The sequence below is a fragment of the Oxyura jamaicensis genome, chromosome 2 (genome assembly GCF_011077185.1).
Source record: "Oxyura jamaicensis isolate SHBP4307 breed ruddy duck chromosome 2, BPBGC_Ojam_1.0, whole genome shotgun sequence".
NCBI classification, from domain to species: domain Eukaryota; kingdom Metazoa; phylum Chordata; class Aves; order Anseriformes; family Anatidae; genus Oxyura; species Oxyura jamaicensis.
In genome coordinates this window covers 117300533-117321218 of record NC_048894.1, presented here as the reverse complement: position 1 = coordinate 117321218, position 20686 = coordinate 117300533, and the positions used below count along the sequence as shown (strand labels likewise).

Genomic DNA, 20686 nt, shown 5'->3' with positions numbered 1-20686 from the left:
GAATCTCCAGCTGGGCAAATCCACGGTTGTTACAGCCTTTGTGCCACCAGAATAGAAAAAAGGGTTAGCTCAGAGAAGAGAATCTGGCTCAAAGAACTTAAAATAAATATCAGATGTCAGAGCTGTGACTTAATTGTTTAGCTAAGTAGATCATGTGAATTACACACAGATTGAGGACCTGTTTTTGCTTCTATTGAAATCGAGGAGAACAGAATCAGGCCACTCTCTCCTTCCAGTTTCTTTCAAACGTCAGAACTGTTATTGGAGTGTATGACAGCTCCTAGAGTCATTTTTGTACCAGTCAGAAATCCTAGAGAGCTGCTAGTATGCAATTTGTGTTTTATTATTATGGACATAGGATAAGACTTTAAACAGAATGTATTTCTTTAGCTGCTTTTAGTTTTTATTTCAAAATTTGAGATGCAGACAATGGCTCCTAAGACTCTAACTGGAAATTGGAACTCCAGATTCAGATGTCGGTTTCTGACAGTAGCCAATTTCAAAGAGAAACACTGAGACACATAAGTATTTTCCTCATTTTAATACATTCTCAGATTAAAGCTAAGACAATATCAGAATTAGACCTATGTCCCAATTCAGAGATATTATCTTCAAACTGTCCCATTGAGAAACTCTACTGATCTGAGAGCCTATCTTTCACTTTATAGTGAAAATTTGGATTTTTCTTTTTCCTTAATGAACATATGTGTTTGTTATCTTTTATGAATAACAGGAAATAAGACATTTTTTTTTTCTTCCATAGTTACAATATTTGATGCTTTCTTTGACACTTAAAATTTTTCTATTAAATAAAATTAAACAAACAAACAAAAAAACCACCACCCTTTTTCAGTCATGAAGGCTTAGCAGGGTCAGAAGAAAAACAGTAGAAGCTGAAAACTTGAAAGTATCATTCAGGAAGAACTGAAAGATTTTATGAGAAGGCTTCACACGTGCAACTGATTTTGGGAAAAGGCAACGTGCAGTGATTACCTGGCTAAAAGCCTTCATGTAATTCTAACAAAAGAGGGAAATATTGGTAGACAGGTGACTGAAAATTGTCTGAAAAGATATGCAGCCAATTTGCAGACTGACATGTATTTCTGCAAATTCCATGTGGATGATGAATGTCTGTTGTTACAGCATGTAACTGATGACGTTATAAACAGAGTATAAAGAAATTACTTAGTATCATATTTTTGGACATACATAGAAGATATTGGCAGAAATATTCTCGTTTAGAACATTTTATAGGTGCTGATTTCTGCATTCACACCACAGAAAGCATCAGAGGGTGGTGGTTGGTAGGTGCTGGCAAGCACCTCTGTCCCCTGGCCAGCCACAGTTCAGCATGTCCAAGTTCATGATGAAAATATCAATAACAGTAATAAAAGTGTGGTCTTTTAAACTGAATCAGGGTGTGATTTCTTTTTCTGAGAATTTTTCTGAGCACATTATTAGCAATTACTTTCCTTTCCTGAGTTAAGCAAAGAAAAATCAAAGCGGGGGTTGGGAGAGAGGAGGAACATAGTATTACCAGTGTTGAAAAAACAGTTGACAGCAGGAAAAACTATCCTGCCCATCCCCTGTTTGCCTATCCTAGCCCTTCAGATGTGATTAAATGCTGCTTCTGCAGCTCAAGTGAGTTAGCTTCCTCTAGTCTCAGGTTATGTCCTTCCCACAGCTCAGTGCCCAGGCTCACAGGAGCCAACTCTAGGGATAATCTGTTGCCCTTAAGAGGGTGTTGAACTGGAGGCTGGCACCTTCTTTCAGGCTGTAAATAGTCGTCGCTCTGCTGAGGTAGGAAGGCCTCCCTGGAATTACTGTTCGTGCCGATAGTTGTCTTCATAGCAACGATTGCAGCTAACTATTCCTGTCACTCCCTGCTCCCACTCACAGCTTGGCGGAGACCAGCCAAGGCAAGGAGGCCAAAGGGAGAGTAGAGAGGGAAGAAGACAAAGTGCAACGGTTGGGCAAGAGTAGGGCATGGACACGGAAGATTGGGGACAGCAGATGGTTGGATCCTTCCTGTGAATGTGAGCAGATCTTTATCATCTTCCCATGTCTGTTCAGATTGCTGGAGTAACTTACTGAAAAACAGTTTTCCACTGTAACTTCTGAAGAAGTGACTTAGATATGAGTGAAGACAGGAATCCTAAACAGATGATCATCTTCTGTGACTTGTATACTGTGTAGGTGCAATAGTGACACAAGATGAACACCAAATGCTTCTATTCCTATTTCTCCTACTTTTGTTCTCTTAGTTTTGGATGTGCGTTCCTGCTCCTGCCTTCTACTGTCACAGGTGCTTTCATTTTTATGTGCTATGATAATGCTGGTCATAGGGAGTGAGAAACTGATAAAACATGAGCAGTTGTGGTGTCTCAAAGATGGTCCTGTAGATTCAAGTCAGAAAGCTGGATTATAAAAGAAAGTACTTCTGTATCTTTCCCAAGTAGCATCATCACAGAAAGAAAAAGAGCAAACTTGAGTAAAATTTGTATGTATTTACTTTGTTTGCTCTTACTGTTTTGATTTTGTGAAAGTTTCTGTTGAAGGAGTGATTTCACATGAAACATTAAAAAAAAAAAAAAAAAGACATTTGTCTCAGAGGACTTTGTATCACCTTCATCTCCTTTCACCTTTATGAAAGAAGGCAGCTCTCACACAGATTGTGTTTGGGAGGGTCTACACTGGCAAGAGGACCACGAAGATAGCTATAATAGCACAGGAGTGTTGACAGGACACTGCTTTCATTATGGCCCCTAAAATCCAGCAGGGGTGTAGAACAATTATGAGACTAAAGCCTTCTCTTTCTTCAAAAAGGAGACAATCTTCACTTTCATTTTCTTTCCGTCTCAGATGAATGGAGAGGAATCTGCAGCAGTGAAGAAAATATAGAATTTTGATTTTCCTTTGTAGAAGGGAGAATGAGTTGTGGTTTCTCATACAAATAAACACATATGCCTTACATATGCCTTCTGAGACTGCAGAAGACAGTAGAATTATGCTTCTTGTATTTTGGAAAAAGAAACCTGAAAAGGCACACTTTTCTATTTAATTAGCTATTTAATTATATGCACCTTTTTTTCTTTTTTTTTTTTTTTTTTTTTTTTCTTGAAAGCATTAGTTTTTTTACAATTGGAAACATCCAAAAAGGAGCTGGAAAACAAACAGACATTCTTTGTGGATTTACCCTGCACTAGAAGTGTGGCAAAGAGCCATATTCTGAATTAATTCGGAAACTAACCCTGTTTACTGAATTGGGAATAAATGAAGAATGAGGGAGTTAGTAATAAAACATAATAGGAAACAAATGCTTTTTCTTTTCAATGTAAAAAAAAAAAAGACATGTTTGTGTGGCTTATCATCATATATTTATAAGCTTGCATAGTTTCTATGTAATACTTAACATTTCATAAATGGAATTCTAGGGGAGAGCTAAGAGGGTGAACTCCAGAAGAAATTCCTCTTAGGCACCATGGTCTGTGACCTAATGGGGATAATAGCACGCAGGACAGATGTGCGGTAGTTATCTGTTGACTTCAAGCTAGTCTTGCACACTTAGAATCATTGCTGGAGCCTATGGGATTTATTAAATCCAGCCGTCTGTTTTTTCAGGCAACACGTTCTAGAATCTTGTCCATAAACTTTTAAAAGAACTGGACATTTCCTAGCTAATGTAAAAGTTCTCTTGCCTGTTTTATCAGTTAGCAGACATCAATAAATACCCTTTTGCTTCCTGAAAACAGCTCTAAATCACATTTGCCTTGTGTTTTTGTTGTTGTTGTTGTATTGTTGTTGTTTTTTGGTTTTGTGTGTATGTGCTACTATTTATATTTTAACAATGTACAGAATCTTCCATGCTCTTTATAAAAGTGTTGTTAGAGCTTACTACCCCATCATTCAAATAAAGTCTATACATCTAACTTTATGAAATCAAGTGCCTAAAGTTAGTTATCTGTTTTCTTGGTATCCACCTGAATGTCTCAATAATAACACAGATGAAAAATATTTGAGTCTAAAACCCCTTCTATAATTCCCTTGCAATTGCATTAATGGGGTGTTGATGCATGAGGGAGACTGTGCAGCTGTGAGTGAGAGTGGAATTTGACCCTGGCCAGTATAAAATGCCAGTACTTCAAACAATTCCAAGACTACTTTTAGAAAAAAAATAAAAAAATTAATAAGAAATAAGTATTCAATTCCAAACAAAAGATGAACTAGAAAATGGGTATTTCAAATCTGAAGTACCCAAACTGTACTGGTATTCCAAACTGTGCATGGATGTCAATCCCTCGAACAAATATTCTGAGGACATATAAGCTTATAGTTTTACAGAAACAAAAAAAAAAATGGCATGCTGAATTAGGAGAGATTTATTTATTTGCTCTTTATATGTTTTTGTTTTCTGACATTACTATGGTTTGTAGAAATTGTCATCTGTTTTTATTATCTGTTTTAAGAAATCCCTTTGTACAGTAACTTTGTGTATTTTTGAAAATGTTCAGTATTTGCAATACTATAATTTTGGTAGGACCAAATAGTTATACCCCTACATATTCGCTATGAATATTCATCACCCTGGATTTAAGGGAATGACTGATATACTAAGACTTACCAGCGTGAGCAAGAAATAGATAATGTAGCCAAGTAGAGTCTCTGGGATAAGAAAAAGTGACTGGCACTGCATGTGATTGAAAGAGGGAAGAAAGGAAAAAAATATATAGAAATCATGACTAAATGACAGGCTGAGACTTCAGAAGCTGGTGCTTCTCTTTACCGTTAGCACGTTTAAGAATTACACTGTTTTGTTTTGTTTTGTCTTGTTTTGTTTTGTTTTGAATCTAGCGCATTTGCCAGTGGTGACTAACATGGCAGACTGGATCAACCACAATGAAAGCAAGCCCTGTTCAGTGTTCACTTTACAGTCATGCCATTGTAAATCTAAACTGATTGATGCCTCAACCCACTTCATTACTCAAGTGTAATGAGTGTCACAGAATAAAGACTTAATTTAGTATATGTACCACCAGATATTTTATTCATAACTAGAGTGAGGAGAATTTGAAAATATACTTCAATACTCCCATTACTCGGCATGTAAATGGAGTAGTTTTTGCCATCCTCACATCAGAAAAATATTACTGGATTGAATATCAGGGAAAGTGAACATTCAGTCACTGGTTCAAATATCCTTGGAAGCACAGGTTCAAACCTGGAAAAATAAATAAGCATGGAAGCATTTATTTGACATGGGAGCAGAACTAGCATTTTAGGACTTGACTAATGAGGTACAATCAAATATCACAGTGTGCATTCCAAATATTCGCTATAAATAAAGTCAAAGTACTGAACAGAGGTTTTGTGGACAGCAAATGAATCCAGAGAGATTACAATACTGTTTATGTCTACTCTTGGAGAAGTAGAAGATAAATTAACCAAGTCATTCATTATGAATTGTTAATTGTGCTCTATTTGCAACCGTTAAGCTCTAGAGTAAACTTTGTATTGTGAGAATGGAAAGAGCTCCCTTTACATAGAGTAAGTGGGAAGCCTAGTAAACTCAGCTCTCAGAGCAGAAAGATACGTATGAGTACATTCAGCACATTCTACATTCAGTAGATGGCAGTGGTATGCAGTTGTAGATTAACTCAGGATTTTCTCTTGAGCAGATGCTGCCATCTCAGTGAAACAAAGTAACACTGTTTGGGGGTTTATTTAAGGCTTTTTTTTTTTTTTTTTTTTTTTTTTCCCAGAAAATACTAAGATACCAGGAGATACCAGGTAATTTTTTTTTTTTTTTTAATTATTTATTTATTTTTTTAACCTGGTGGAGCAAACAGGGATAGAAAATGCTAAAAATCTTTGCTAATTTATTGCAATCTTCATTACACAACACTTGGAAGCATCTGGTAAGTTTTGAATTTCAAACAATGGCATTACATAGGGAAAGGAATGCATCTGTCTGGAGCATTGACTCATTTTCCATCTATGCCCTGTGGAACTTAGTGCGTACACATCAAAGGCTCAAAATAAAAGTATTCAGTAAGTGGGAACTGTGTGTGTTACTTAACAGAAGTAGTAACACAGTGACGTCTTGGAACTGCTCACAGAAATAGATAGTTTCCCATGTCTACAGGAATGAATTGCAAATCTACTGGGGGAAAGCAGTCTCTGTGTGTGTGTGTGTATGTGTGTGTAAACAAAAAAATTGCTGAGACAATTAGAAATTATTACAAAGATTTTAATTATGAAAAAAACTGGGGGGAAAAAGCAAAACAAAAGCAGAAATTGAGCTTATCTGATAGAAACCATGAATGAGGAGACTGAGAAGAATTAAATTGCATTGTTTAAGTAGATATTTTCTCATAAGGCAGTTATTTCTAATACTAAAAAAATGTTTAATGATTTATGATAGTTAATGATGGAAGGATTTGCTCTCTGTTGAATAAAGCAATGTTTTTTCTTGCCTCCCAATGGGAAAGTGCAATAGAAAATGCATTAAAAATATCAGTCTGTGAGGTGAGATGTAACATAAGCACAGATTTGTCCTAAAGATAAGGAGCACTCTTGGAGAGACCCCAGAATCAAGTGGTGGTCCCTGAGCAGGGAGTACCAATGTCACAAATTTTCAACAAAGAACTGTGTTTCTCTGATGTGTCAGACACCACATGAGGATCCACAGAAACTTTTAAATCTGTATTAATATGGCTATTGTTTGCAGAACAAAATGTACTACCATTCTGCTTGCCGCATAATAACTGCATATAAAACCAGCATTTACAACATAGCCAAAGCTATGAAGATATCAGTTTTGCAGATAGAACTTTGTCCAGCCATGAAACCTGGAATAAGAGATTTGAGCAATGTGTTCACTGCCAAAGTGTAAGAATGAAAGTAGGAAACTGATGCTTTTTAATTGGTCAAGGTTCTGAAGAAAATGGTATATGTTAATTAATTCAATTCTCCTTAACATCTGCTGCAGTTTGGAGCCATTCTTCCTTAGGTTAGATGTTAGGAAGAGCTTCTTTACTGAAAGGGTTGTGAGGCATTGGAACAGGCTGCCCAGGGAGGTGGTGGAGTCACCATCCCTGGAGGTCTTCAAAAGACGTTTAGATGTAGAGCTTAGGGATATGGTTTAGTGGGGACTGTTAGTGTTAGGTTAGAGGTTGGACTCGATGATCTTGAGGTCTCTTCCAACCTAGAAATTCTGTGATTCTGTGATTCTGTGATTCCAAGCACCATGAAGCTGTCATGTGGCAAATGCCTTAGCCAGGAATGGGACTGACAACCTGCGACAGGAGCCCACCATGGTGACCATATATTTCTGTCTAGGAAAAATACCTGGATCAGATCTCTAGTTGCATGCTTCACACTCCATTTATTCACAGGACATTTTGCCATGTGATTCCCACGTATGACACTGACTATAGTCAAATGCCTATAGTTAACTCAACGCCACAACACCACAACATAATCTTATTAAAATGAATGTTAACATTTTTTTTCTCCACTAGGATGCCTTATCTCTGTACTGTATTCTATGTTACTTGTTGATTTTGAGAGACTTTTTCTTCCTTATTATTATTATTATATTATTTACATTACACTGAGGCTGTGGATTGTTTCCTACAATTTGTAGAAATCATTGCATAGTTAAAGCATACAGAGGAGAGACTATTTGGATCATTAAGGTTTTTGAATATTTTTTGTATTTTTTTAAAGATTTTTTTGTAAAGATTTAATGTATTTTTTAGAGAAAATGCTATCATGTTGAGGATACTTTCATCCTCTCATTGCAATGTTGTTCCATTCATTCATCTTTTAAGGTATATCTCTTCACTTTGATATTTTCCTCTTTTTTTCTGTCTATTTTCATCTCTGAATATTTAAGTTCTTCTGACACCTTACCAGTTCTTTTATGAATTTACATTTGAAAGATTTTACTATGACTTTTTATCACTTTTTTTTTTTTTTTTTTCTTGAATTAAATCTGTCTAGGCATTGCTGCAAGTATGCAAACAATTACACCTTGTAGTATTGCTACAGTACACAAGACTTGCCATCTTTAGGCACTAAGGGGAGTCTCTAGTGAAGAAAAGCTCCATTCAGTTCAATGGGACTTGTCTATTTTAACAAGTACTCAAGGCAATTTTGCTGACAATGATATTTCAGCCACTGCACAGTTCCTGTGAACAAATACAACCTGTGTTAAATTGAAGTTTTGGAGAGTCTTGTCCTTCAAAATGTCACCTTTAATTAAAGGTTTGATAAAACATACTGTTTTGTAACTATTTTCTTGATCTGAAATTATATTATAACGAAGAAAAAGAATTACATGCTATTTTTGTGTCAAAACAACATTTTCAGAAGCTTGAGCATTTGAGTTTATAACAAGTTAGATGTATCTCACTGCTGGCAGTTTTTTTTTTTTTTTAATTACTTTAAACAAAATATGTTTATAATATAAAACAAATCAGGATCATATAATCATTGTAAGATATAATAAGATACATTATTTTTCCTATTGACCTTATGTTGGACTATGTGTATTTGCAAACAAGCTTTTTGTGAGGTTATAGTCTTTTGAACTGTCTGGCCAACTCTCTTAGGTAACTCCTTGAAGTGCAGAAAATAAGAAACAGAGAGGCCTCTTGTTCCATCATTTGACTTGTAATTTTGAGGAATGCTGTAGAAGCTAAAAGTGGCTATTCTGAGTTAACATAGTTATTCTGAAAAATGGAAAACTATTAAAGCTGGCTAAAAATGCCAGGCTTTAAATACTCTAATTGAAGTGTGATTTGAAGAGCACTTTAGCACCTGTTTTTAAATCTAACAAATAATGTCATTTCTATTTTTGTGTTCTGTTAGCCTTTATTTTCCCCTCTTGCCCCCGCCCCCTCTTCTTTTTTTAATAAATTGAAGAAAATGTGCCTTTTATCTTCCACTGTTTTATTGTTTATTATTTTTAGTTGCATGGATATTCTTACAGAAATCACAAATCATGAAGATCATGATTCTTGGTGAAGATTTCCTTTTCTTAAATAGAAGGGTTAAGGGACTTGGAAAATGAAGCAGAGCCTGAGCTCTGACACTTCGCATTTTCTGTGCATGCCTACAGTACAGCCTGCAGCTGTACATTGTAGGGCCACTGGTGTAGAGCTGGACTAGGCCAAGAGAAGGAATAATTTTTGATGGCTGACTTAAATTTCTTCCCTGTATAACCTAAAATAAGCAAAGGCTTCCTGTTGGGGACATAAGTTGAGATCTTGATTTTCTACTGCAAAGGTGATATCACCTCAGGACGTGGAACTTTGATGCCCCAAACCAACAAGCTGTGTTGTGGGGATTTGGCCTATTTCAGTGCTGCAAGCATATCTCTTCTTGTTTTTTATATTACAGCAGGACATGAATTCTTCAGGTACTGTCAAGGTGCTGGAGACAGTGGGAACACAGGGTAAAAAATGAGCACATGCTGTCACAGCTTTGCAATTTGAACACACTGAGAGACAGAAAAGTGGAAATCCACATCCAAGGTGATGCAGCTATGTCTCTATTGCAGGTTGAGCTCATGCCCTAGCCCATGGCTGTGGCTTATAATTTTTCTAACTCTCAGTGAACAAGTCCAAGTTTGTGAAAAATTAAGCATTCATCTCAGCTACCAAACACTGAACAGCAACTGAAGTGTGCAGAATAATTTTCTACATCATTAGCTTTACAACGGTGGTTTAAATCAACTTTGGAAAGTTTACAACAAAACTGTGGTTACAGCAGAGATCCGGAGGAGCTGTTGCTCAGTGCCTCTTAACTCAGAGCTTGCTTGCTCTCATGCAGGCTTTGTGAATAACTAACCACCATCCAATTCATTTAATCATGGGATAAAACTGCCACATCCTTTTGCCTTTTACCTGAAGTCCCAAATCCTTCTACAAGGAGTCAGAACTCAGATTAAGAAAATTAACAGTAAGGATCATTTATGATTGAAACTGCAGTATAAACTCAGCCATTCTGTCTGTGAAGCTGGAAAACCCTCTATGTCTGTCACATCCCTATATTTTCACCTTATAGTTTTATATTCTGAGTATTTTAAGCAGCAGATAGTAGCAGATCTGTATTAGCGCCATTAATAGCTGTCCATGTTCACTGCTGTGTGTGGAAGCAGTGCAGGATGGGCAGCATTTTGGCCCTAGTTAGGAATAATCTACAGACACATACAGAGGTCCTTATGTAGGTAAAAAATAAATCCTTGAATTAAGTTTATTTATGACTATAATCTGAGATTATAAAACTGAACTCAGGGTCAATAGCACAAGTGCATTTTAACTCAGATGTATTATCTCTGGAGAGCCGTGCAGGTTTTGTAAGACTGTGCACAAGAATTATAGTCTGAATGCTCTCCCAGCTGATGAAAAACCAGTCTGTTACTCTCTCCCATAGGATATATACTGGCTGTACTTCACTAGTTTGTGTAGCATGGTCTTGAGGCAAGAATGGATTGAATATCCCACCTTCACTCAATATTTCCTGTTCATGATGTTGTCTGGAGATGTTTCCTGCTGCCTGGGGGGCTGGCAGCTGTGTCAGGGGAGGAGTGGGCACACAGTCAGTGTCATTCAGTCTCTGCCCTGCACACAGCTGACCCGTTCCTGTAGGGACAGGAATAGCCAGGCTGGGGAGAACCCTGAGGCCAATGGAGGTTGCTTGTGGGAAGCAGACCCTGCAGCATTCATTCTCAGCTACAGCTGCAGTTTATGCCTGAAATCCTGAGCTCCTTTACTGAGCATCAAATCTTTTATCCTGTTTTGCCATCTGTGTATTTAAGGGTGGAGTTTTGGCCTTCTGTCATCCTTGGTTGAGGATAGAAGGACATCTTCTGTCCTGGTTTTATTACGGATTTTTCCTAACAGATTTTATGGGGTAAAATGTGATTACTGTTCCCCTAATAAATTCTATACAGTTTGAAAGGGTCTGGATCTAAAAGTTGTTTGTCAGAGCCTGAATGGTGTCTTCTTTGACCAGCCTTCACCAGGTTTCAGTTATTTCTCTGTACTGGTACTTGAGGCATCCCATCCAAAACTCATCCAGATTGTTTCATTATTTTGCCTTTTCTTATGTTTTGTTCTGAGTAATTTTAAAGTACTTGATATCAGTAAACCAGTACTTGACAAACAGTACATCAGTAAAATTTTAAGCTTAAGGGGTGATATTCATTTGAAATTAGAAAACAAATGAAATAAACGTCAGTTAAAACTGAGATTTTCAAGTAAATTAGGTCCCCTAATCTTGCTAAGTTGCATTTTAGTTGGGCATTTTAGTTTAAAATCTAAAGACTTGGACATTTTATTTTAAAATCCCAGCCTAAAAATACACTCATGTGACCTCTGAGAAACTGCTTAAGGCCAATGTTAAGAATTTATTCTGGCAAAAAAACAACATCTTTCTGTAGTATGTAAGGGAGCTTGCTCTCTTCTAAGCTAAAAGTTAATTCAGACTGTGAATTAGAAAAAAAAAAAAAAAAGTAGGAGAATATAGAGATTTCAAATGGCATAAGTGATAAGGAGATATTTTTAGTGAATAAAAATGTTTAGCTGCAGGTCCTAATACTGAGACATTGCAATGTAAAATGCATTACTGCTAAGAAAGGCATTTCTTTTAAATTTAACATAGTATATAGCTGTTATGTACAGTTTCTGTCTGCAGTAATAACTACAGCTACTGAACAATTTTTAATACACTTTTTCAGTTGCAAATATAAGACTTGAGGGAGATGCACTCATTTTAAGAATTTTTACTTGTATCAAAAGCTTCTGCTGTTAGCCAGAGGCAACATCCTATTGCAAATAAATAAATAAATAAACAAATAAATCCTAGTGAGTAGAGTGTTTGTGTTAGCTCAGATTTCTGTTCTGCCTGTTTCTTGTGGCTGTTCTGAGACAGGTACTTTCTCTTGTACTTTTTGTAAAAAGTACCATATTTGAAAATTGTGCGTTTTAAAATTCACAGCAATTTTCACAAGAGAGGAATATTATTTTTTAACTAATAATGACTATAAAAATATTCTTGGTTACTTTTCATGTACCTGTAATTTCAATATCCAACATTTGGGTATTTGGTTCAGTATTTTACATAATTTGTTCAGGTACTCAACTTGTCATTACATAATGACATATTTATGGTCTTTCTAAAAGTACAGCTCAATTCACTCCTAAGATGTGCAAATGACAGAAAATGTGATAGTGTATGCTTTTATGATGACAATTTGGCATTTCTTTTTGGATTAAAAGAAAAAGAAAAAGTATGTGAATGTACCTGGATTAATTTGGATAGTAATTGAGTTATTGTATTATTACAGTAGACTTCTCATATTTTGCTTTCATTTTTGTTTTACTTTTTTGTAATTACTGTACTACATATATACATTTTTTTCTTCTCTCCTTAGAAATTTTCCCAAGAGATTCCAGTCTAAAAGACAAGTTCATAAAACATTTTACAGGTAAGGCAAGTTGTTTGCACTTAATTTTACCCACAGGTGCATATTCTAAGATTAAAAAAAAAAAAAAAAAAAAAAAAAAAAGGCTGTTAGCTTTTTTGAGGTTATGCACTAAGTTTAACATTTTTGAAGTTATATTTCCATCATTTACGGCTATAACATTTTAAAGAACTCTAATCACATTGACTCTAAATAATCTAGCTTAACATACCTTTAAAAACATGATGAATTAAAACATTCATGATTTAAAACCTTTTGTTTCATTTTTATGATCCTGTTGTTGCTTGTTGATTTTCAGCTACACTACAGATTAGTAGTTGTAGGTACTGAATGCAATGCTTGTATCCTATGTATACTGTATTGTATATCTACATGCAAACCATTTGCAATATGTTGTTAAAAATGTAATATATGTGAGCACATATCTGTTATCTCTGGCAAACGATATTTCAGTGAGAGAACTTAGCACATTTTTAATTTTAAATGTATATGTATTTTTCCATAATTTTTGTCATTCCTTTCATATCATTTTTTAAGTCTGCCAATTTTCACTACTCATCGTACTACATATATCTTTCAGAATCAGATCCATGTGACTGTGTAAGTTTTCACTATATCAGCAAAACACTTTGGTCTATCTCATGACATATATGTGTTCTTGCTTATTTTAACACAGCAGAACAAGAAAGGATTTAAACCAAGAAAGGGTTAAATCAGTGTAAATGAATCAGAAAAATAATTTGCATATTTTAAGTATGGAAACTTAATATGATTGCAGTCAAGTACTTGAAAACTGAGTTGTATAATACACTAGCTTTTTATACTTCGCTTTGTAACTACTGGGAAAACTATTGTACTGACTATAAGCAAAATTAGCTGTCAGCAGCAACATCAACATGCTTGTGCTGATTCTTTACTTTCTTCTTCCAAATGTTCTGAAACTGAGAAAAGTGAAGGTGTCAAAGTATGACACTGCAAATCAGTTGGTGATTTTAAGTATTTTTGGGATTAGTGAAACTATAACCTAGAGAAATAGATAGCAGTTGGTGCAACAAAATAGAATTTGAGATAATTATGTCTTTCCTCTTTGGAAATTTTGGACAGTCCTTGGCAAGAAAGGAAATAATTTGTTGTATCCTTTGTATGTCAAGGGAGTCCTCAAATCTTCAGAATAAGCATGACAGAAGGGTCTTTCTGCCAACAGCTCACTCCAGTCTAATAGCATGTGCAGGAAAAATACAACACCCATCTGTCCCTTCACTCCCACAGTAATAAAGAATAATTATGAACCTCAATTCATGTGAAAAAGTAATGAAAGGTACAACTATGTTATCCTATGTAGCACAGGAATACTAGAAATTAACTTTTCTGGGGAGGACAGACAAGAAAGGGTTGCTTATATTAATAATTAATCTGTTTCCTTTTCATTTTTAAATTTGGAAACTTCTCAGCCGTCATAACAAGATCAACATAAGAATCTGAGTAGGATAAATGATGAATACATAGCAAGTTTCATTACTCAGAAACAATAGTGAAAAACAGCCATGAGTTTTACATAAGATATTTTGAGAATACTAAATCACAGAAAGGAAAAAGATCAAAAAGTACTTAAAGGCTTGTTTCTGGAGACATTTATTAAATTAATAGTCCTTTCCTGCATGAGTAGTTGCTATCAAAAATTATTTGACTAAGCAAATAATAAATAATATCTATATAAATATCTATATAAATAATATATAATAAATAATAGCAAATTATTTGGCTAAGAATAGATGGAATGAATAAGGAAAGCAGGTTCATTCCAAAATTCTTAGAAGTTTATTTCTTTATTGGCTCAGAATTGCTTCCTACATGTTTTTCTTTTTAATGATGCTCTTAAGATCTTCAATGATAGGGTTTTCTGCCTGATTTGTCTTTTCCACAGCTTTATTAGATCCTGTAATCCAAAGTCTTTTTCCTAAAATACAACCTAAATGTATTTTTCTTGATTCTGTTCAAATCATAATCCTTTTTCTATCAACCTTATTTAAGTAAACTATTCCAATATAGTCCTTCCTCGTGCAAGAATTTGGACGTCCTGAATTAATGGAGTTGGGGAAAAGAGGAGAGGAAAGGGAAGTCAACACTGTCTTCACAGTCCATTATCTGTAGAGTTTCAGGGTTAAGAGAATTATTCTACACTTGTAGTTTGCCAACAACAGTAGACATTTTAAAGCCAAATAAGATCTGTATGTAACAATTCTTGACTGTAGAAAAAATAATAAATAATATTGTGAGTCATAAAACTATCTATCAATTCAGCTTGAAAAGCCAGCTGACACAGATTGCTCTATAAGGCACAAATAAAATTAACAGACTGTTTTTGATGGCAAGGAGGAAAGTTTGAAAACCATATATTATCTGAAGGGACATGAAATTTATTTAGTGACAAAGCTGATGTTATCTCCATATATCTTGGATAATTTCAGATTGCATACTTTCTCTAGAGCCTAATTACACACTCAGATAAAAAATAGCAGCAATCTTTCAGTTCAAAGTTGCAAAGGAGGCTTTGTCAGTTTATTCAAAAGCTTACTTGCGGCTGAAAAATCTCATGAAATCCACACATTACTGTTAAATATACCCAATGTTCAAGTCAGTTCACTGTCATAGGGAAAAATCTTCTTGCAAGTTTGTGGTAGTTGGCCTCCATTATCCAGAAAGTATTATCTCGCTATATTTCACCAGGCTGCTAAACCACCTTTCAGGTGGTTAAATAAATAACTGTTGCCCAGAAATACGTAGCATTTTTCTCTGACTGGAAATTTAGTCAAAGCAGTGTTGCCTGTCAGCCATGGTTTGGAGACCAGTAAGTATATATTCTTATGAAATATTGTTAATGGTAGATGATGGTGAATTTCCAAAGAAGAGACTGGAAGATCTGACACATAGCATACAACACCCTGAGCACACTCGTTTAAAACATATGCTGCCCTCTACAGGTCGGCACCCTTTCTTGCTAGGACTGCTTCAACGAGGTTAGGTTCTTAGATACTTTTTGGCTGTATTTTTCTCCTCAACACCCACATCATATTCATACAGAGCTTCTAAGCAATGTGCAAATTAGAAACATTAGCAGATCAAACTAGTTCATCTTTGCAGGGCTTATAAACTCATATTTGCTTAAAAAGTTGCTTTTATCTATCTTCAGAAATAATATGCATTCCTTCTACGTTATTCCTACATTATAATACTGACTACTGAACTTACTAAATATTGTTGTAGTTGCAACATTCTGTTTTTCACCACAAACTGTACCATTAATGTGGAATTAATGGAATTTCAAGGGTAAGGCAGTCTACCACTTCCATTTTTTCTGTTACCTGTATCATGAACATAGTAGTGTAGTAATAAAATTGTTTTCTGTTATTTTAGTAGCAGACATTGTTATAGTTGTGTTGCATCATAGTTGTTTAAGATGTAGCAAAATGTTAAGCATAATTTTATCAAAACACCTTGAAGCTAATTCTATATCTTGGCATGATTCATTGAAGCTGCAAAATAGTGACATTGAAAGGTTGTGGTTAACTCCTGCTTACTCTCAAACAGGGCCAGTCACATTTTCATCAGAGTGTAGCAAGCACTTTCATCGGCTGTATCACAACACAAGGGACTGCTCAACGCCAGCTTGTAAGTTGTATCTAAAGTCAATTAAAATCCAGCTGTGATACTTGTTTAAAAGCAACTTGCTTTTCCTGCTCAGTGTTTGATGTGCTGATTCTTCTGTAACATTTTGTTTTCACTTTAGCAATATTCTACAGAATACATTGAAGGTCTTCTAATGCACAAATTAATTTCTATTAATTAATGCACTTACAGTCAACTACATAAAATAGAGATCCTTCTAAGCGAGACTAAACATAAATGAAATGAAAACTCTGAAAAACAAACAAACAAACAAAAACAGGCATGCCTATACAGAGGTGGGATATGAAGCCTTATTCTCCTTCCCACTCTCATTAGCTCTACTCATGCAATAAGATGAAATCTGAAAAATTTCCTACCTTCCTTTAACTGTCAATTCCATGTTTTTATGTTGTTTTTGACTACATGCCCATTTCTGATGGCAATTATCTAATATATGCCCACTGTTAAATAACAAAAAAGCAATTTATTCATCATTTCAGTTATTGACCCATGCATTTTTTATCAAGTAGTATTCCACCATAAGATCAGCAGAAGTTTTGCTGCAAGACAGCAAATGTGTCAGAAAGATTTACTGAAAAAGAAAACTATCCTAATGTGTTATTAAATGGATAAAACAAAGAAAATTTGAACAAATAAACAAACAAACCAAAAAATGTCCCTTACAATTAAGTTAGCATTCTGTAGTCAAATGAACAATTCAAATAAACTAACTGGAGAATAAGCTATGCCATTTCATTAGCAAATGTGTATCTCAGTGATGTGTAAACACGTACTATGTAGTGGCACACTTTGGAAATTTTTCAGGATTTAACATTAAAAAAAATGACACTCCTTGTCACACTTTGCAAGATGATGAGCACTTTTTGTGAGCAGCTGAGAGGCTTTAGTTCTCACAAAAGCTCAGCACCTCAGAAAATGTGGCTTTAGAAAGGGCAGCCCTCATCTTTATCTGCCCTTATGCTGGTCAGAAGTTGAAATATAGAAATCAAAGACTGATTCTCAAAGGTTGTATACATAGGCACATAATGAATAGGCTAGACATACATCTCTCACATGCTGCATAATAAAATGCCAAGCATTTTGCATATTGCATACCTTGACTATATGGATCCACAGTACGTAGATATTATTTGGACGTCCCCATCTTCTCTGAGTGTTTCTGTCTGTATTAAGAAACACAGTCATAATATTTCTCTTGTAATTAAACTTTTATCTAAACAAGATTGCAGTTTGAACTGTGTGAGGAACTGATTTTTAAGTTTAACTAGCAGCAAGGATATTAAGTTTAAAATGTGATTAAAGCCAAAGCAGGTTTTATTTATCCTTTTCTTCAATCAGACCCAAAGCAGACAATGACTTTCATTCATACTTAAACGTTCTATTGATCTAAAAGAGTTGAACACTCACCTGTCTGCAACTTATCCAGCATTCAAGGTTTAGAGTAATTATTCAGGCTGATCACAGCCAGGATCTTTTCCAGTGTCTTTAGAGGAGTTTGCTGTTTTGTTTCAGAGAAACCATAGCTGCCATAGGACTTCTGAGGATGGGTTACTTCCTGTCCTATTGACACAGTTAAGTTCTTTACAAACATTCCCTGAAGCACTGATCTCAGGTTAGCATTCAGTCCCTTGTTGTTTGACACAATTTCTGTCAAGTTTTATCAAGAAACTTATCGAACAATAGAAGAAGATTGTACTTAGTATTTCTTGTTATTAAATGCTTAGGTCTTTCCATCAGAAAAGGATGTCAGTGGCTCAGGGACCGCTTAAAACAAATGTCCATTTGAACAGAGGACACTAGAGAAAGAGCAAGTAGGACGCTAGTACCTCTCATATGATGGTTAAGATTTATTTAGACATGGAAAATATGGATTCCTATTCATGTTAGTAGTAAGTGGAACAATAAAAAGTTTAAAAGGACCTGACCTCAGTACCTCATAGCCTGTGCATAGGAATAGCCTCCCAAGTTCCTTCAGGTAAAGTTGGGAATTGAACCTGGTCTTCTACATCTTAAGAGGGAACTGTCTAGTAGAAAATGAACTGCTTCCATCTCTCACATTTAGGATCATTAGTTAGGATAATATCCTCAGTTAGGATAAGGTATATATTTGCATTTTGCACTCATAATTTCATGAATTTCCATCAGAGAATGTTTTCATTGTGTAGACAGCCTGAAATTCTAGTACAAGTTCTATATGTAATTTGATGCAGTTTTTGAGGGTATCTGACAACTGAGATTCATTATTGCTGATGGTAATTTTGTTTTACAGATTATAAAAGGTGTGCAAGGTTGCTAACAAGATTAGCAATGAGCCCTTTGTGTACACAGTCCTAGGATGTTTGTTATGTAAGTATCATTTTTTTTCCCACTCGTTTTTTATTTGTTTAATGGTCTAATGATTTACTTCACATTTGTACCTTGTTATGAGGTGTGTATACAGAAATGTTATATTAAGAGTGCATCAACGTGCAGTTCTGGCATTGCTCTAACAACTGCCTAGTACCTCATGGTAATACACAGAATCACAGATGTCTCTGATACATGCCCCAGTCATAGGTGGCACTATAGGTGGCACAGAGCAAAATTATGCTCTGGATCACATCTTGCTATCAAAATTTTGAGAAGACTATTTGGTGAAGGTGAAAAGTGTGTAAAGACTTAATACATTTGTTACAAGCTTTTCAGTGAGATAGCTTTGCTGTTAACGCATGGAAGAAACAGAAAGCCTTGGTATCACGTCTGAAATCATAACAGACATGCTGTCACTTTATTCATCTTCAGGATCACTTGTCATTCCCAAATTGTCTCCTGAAAATTTGTCTAAGGTCAATACTATAAATGGTGATGGGAGTAAACTGAATATAAAGATGTGACAAAGCTGAAGTCTTTCAGTAACAAGCTGTGGAAGGTACCAGTTCAAAATCGTTCACTAGCATGTTATATATGCTTATTAAACATCAGTGTCACTGATAAAAGGAACATCTCCAAGTGAGCTGTTTTTTCTAGCAGTTTGAATATCACCAACTATTGTTTACAGTTCTCACACTAATTTGAAAAAAAAAAAAAACAACAAAAAAAAAACACTGAAAAAAAAACACAAGAAAATATATAAAATCGGTGAAAAAATATTTATTTAAATTTTTTCAAAGATTGTTTCCTCTTACCACCTCCTTCTGACAAGTGCTGCCTGGAGTTTGGGGGAGTAGTGTATGTCACTTCTTCTTGCATCAAGACTTCAATTCATACTAATCAAGAATAAGAAAGGAAGAGTAGGATATGAGTCAGTGTTAGCTGATTTGATTCGCAAGTGGAGGTGGGTTTCATTCTGGTGGCTGTGTGAAAATGCTTAGAAGAATATGGCAATATTTCAGTGCTGAGAAGAAATTATATAATTTATTTCGCCTCTTCATTTCTTTTCTTAACTATTTTCAGTTTGTTTGGCCTCTCGCCTTCTGGGTCTTGCAGATGGTCTTGAATATATCAGGGGCACTAAACGTGATACTGACTAAGGGATGTTGTTACTTTGCCAGGATCTCCTTTTGTAACTGAAAGCAGGAATCCTTTTCTGAATGCCTTATGCCTTTTTTTTTTTTTTTTCATCCTTACATACCTGCATGTTTGTAGGTTTTCTCATTCAAATCCCAGCATTCTAAACCATCCCAGAAATCTCTTGGTTTATGCACTTTAATCTGTTTAGTCTCTGTTTGCCCTCCATCTGTATCTCTTTACTCCTCTGGGTTCATGGTATACACTTTCCAGAAAGATTTCTGGGTGTTCTGATACTTTTTTTCCTTTCAAGTTGATGAGTCAAAGGTCTACTTCCATATCCTCAGTACAGAAGCCTTTATCACAACCTCTTTCCAGCTTTAAAATATAAAAGGATCAAAAGTTATTCCTGATTTGCAAATCTAGCTGTTCAAAGTGGCCTGCCAAAAATACACTCAGAGGTAATGTGTGGGGAAGAAAATCTAAGCCACGTGCACTGTGTTCACATAAAGTTGTACCTAGGCTGACTTATTCCCTACATTATTAAAAATATGGAGAACATTATAAGAAAAAGTAGAGCTATGATCTGAGTGTTTCACAGGTGCCTCTGTTCTCACTTGCTCTGTTCTTCCACCGGGTAGATAGAGTGGCTGGTTTCCACTAGAGGTATCCGGGACCTTCTTGGAATGGACACATTCTTCTGAGAAGGATGAAGGGCAGAAAGAGCTGCTCTGCCTTCCCTCTGACAAAACAGAGCAGCACTTTTTTTTTTTTTTTTTTTTTTTTTTAAGAACGTAATTGTTGTGAATAATCTACAATATAATAATTGTGAAGAATATGTGCTATAATAATGTGGTGAAGGGGTGGAATGTGGGCAGATTGTCCATTTTGTTGGTGTTGTGATCAACTTAACAGTCAACAATGTTGTATTGATTTTGGTGTAAGGAATTCTTTTCTTTTCTTTTATCTTCTTTTCTCTTCTCTTCTCTTCTCTTCTCTTCTCTTCTCTTCTCTTCTCTT

General features: G+C 35.4%; 1 protein-coding gene across 1 annotated transcript in view; it reads left to right on the top strand.

Annotated features, from left to right (window-relative positions):
• Positions 1–20686, top strand: part of ALKAL1 (ALK and LTK ligand 1) — a 37951-nt gene that overhangs the window by 15539 nt on the left and 1726 nt on the right. The window contains exons 3-5 of the mRNA XM_035316099.1: positions 12443–12496; positions 16082–16162; positions 18450–18526. Coding sequence (XP_035171990.1) covers positions 12443–12496; positions 16082–16162; positions 18450–18514 — 200 coding nt within the window. The 3' untranslated portion in view covers positions 18515–18526. The remainder of the gene's footprint in view (positions 1–12442; positions 12497–16081; positions 16163–18449; positions 18527–20686) is intronic.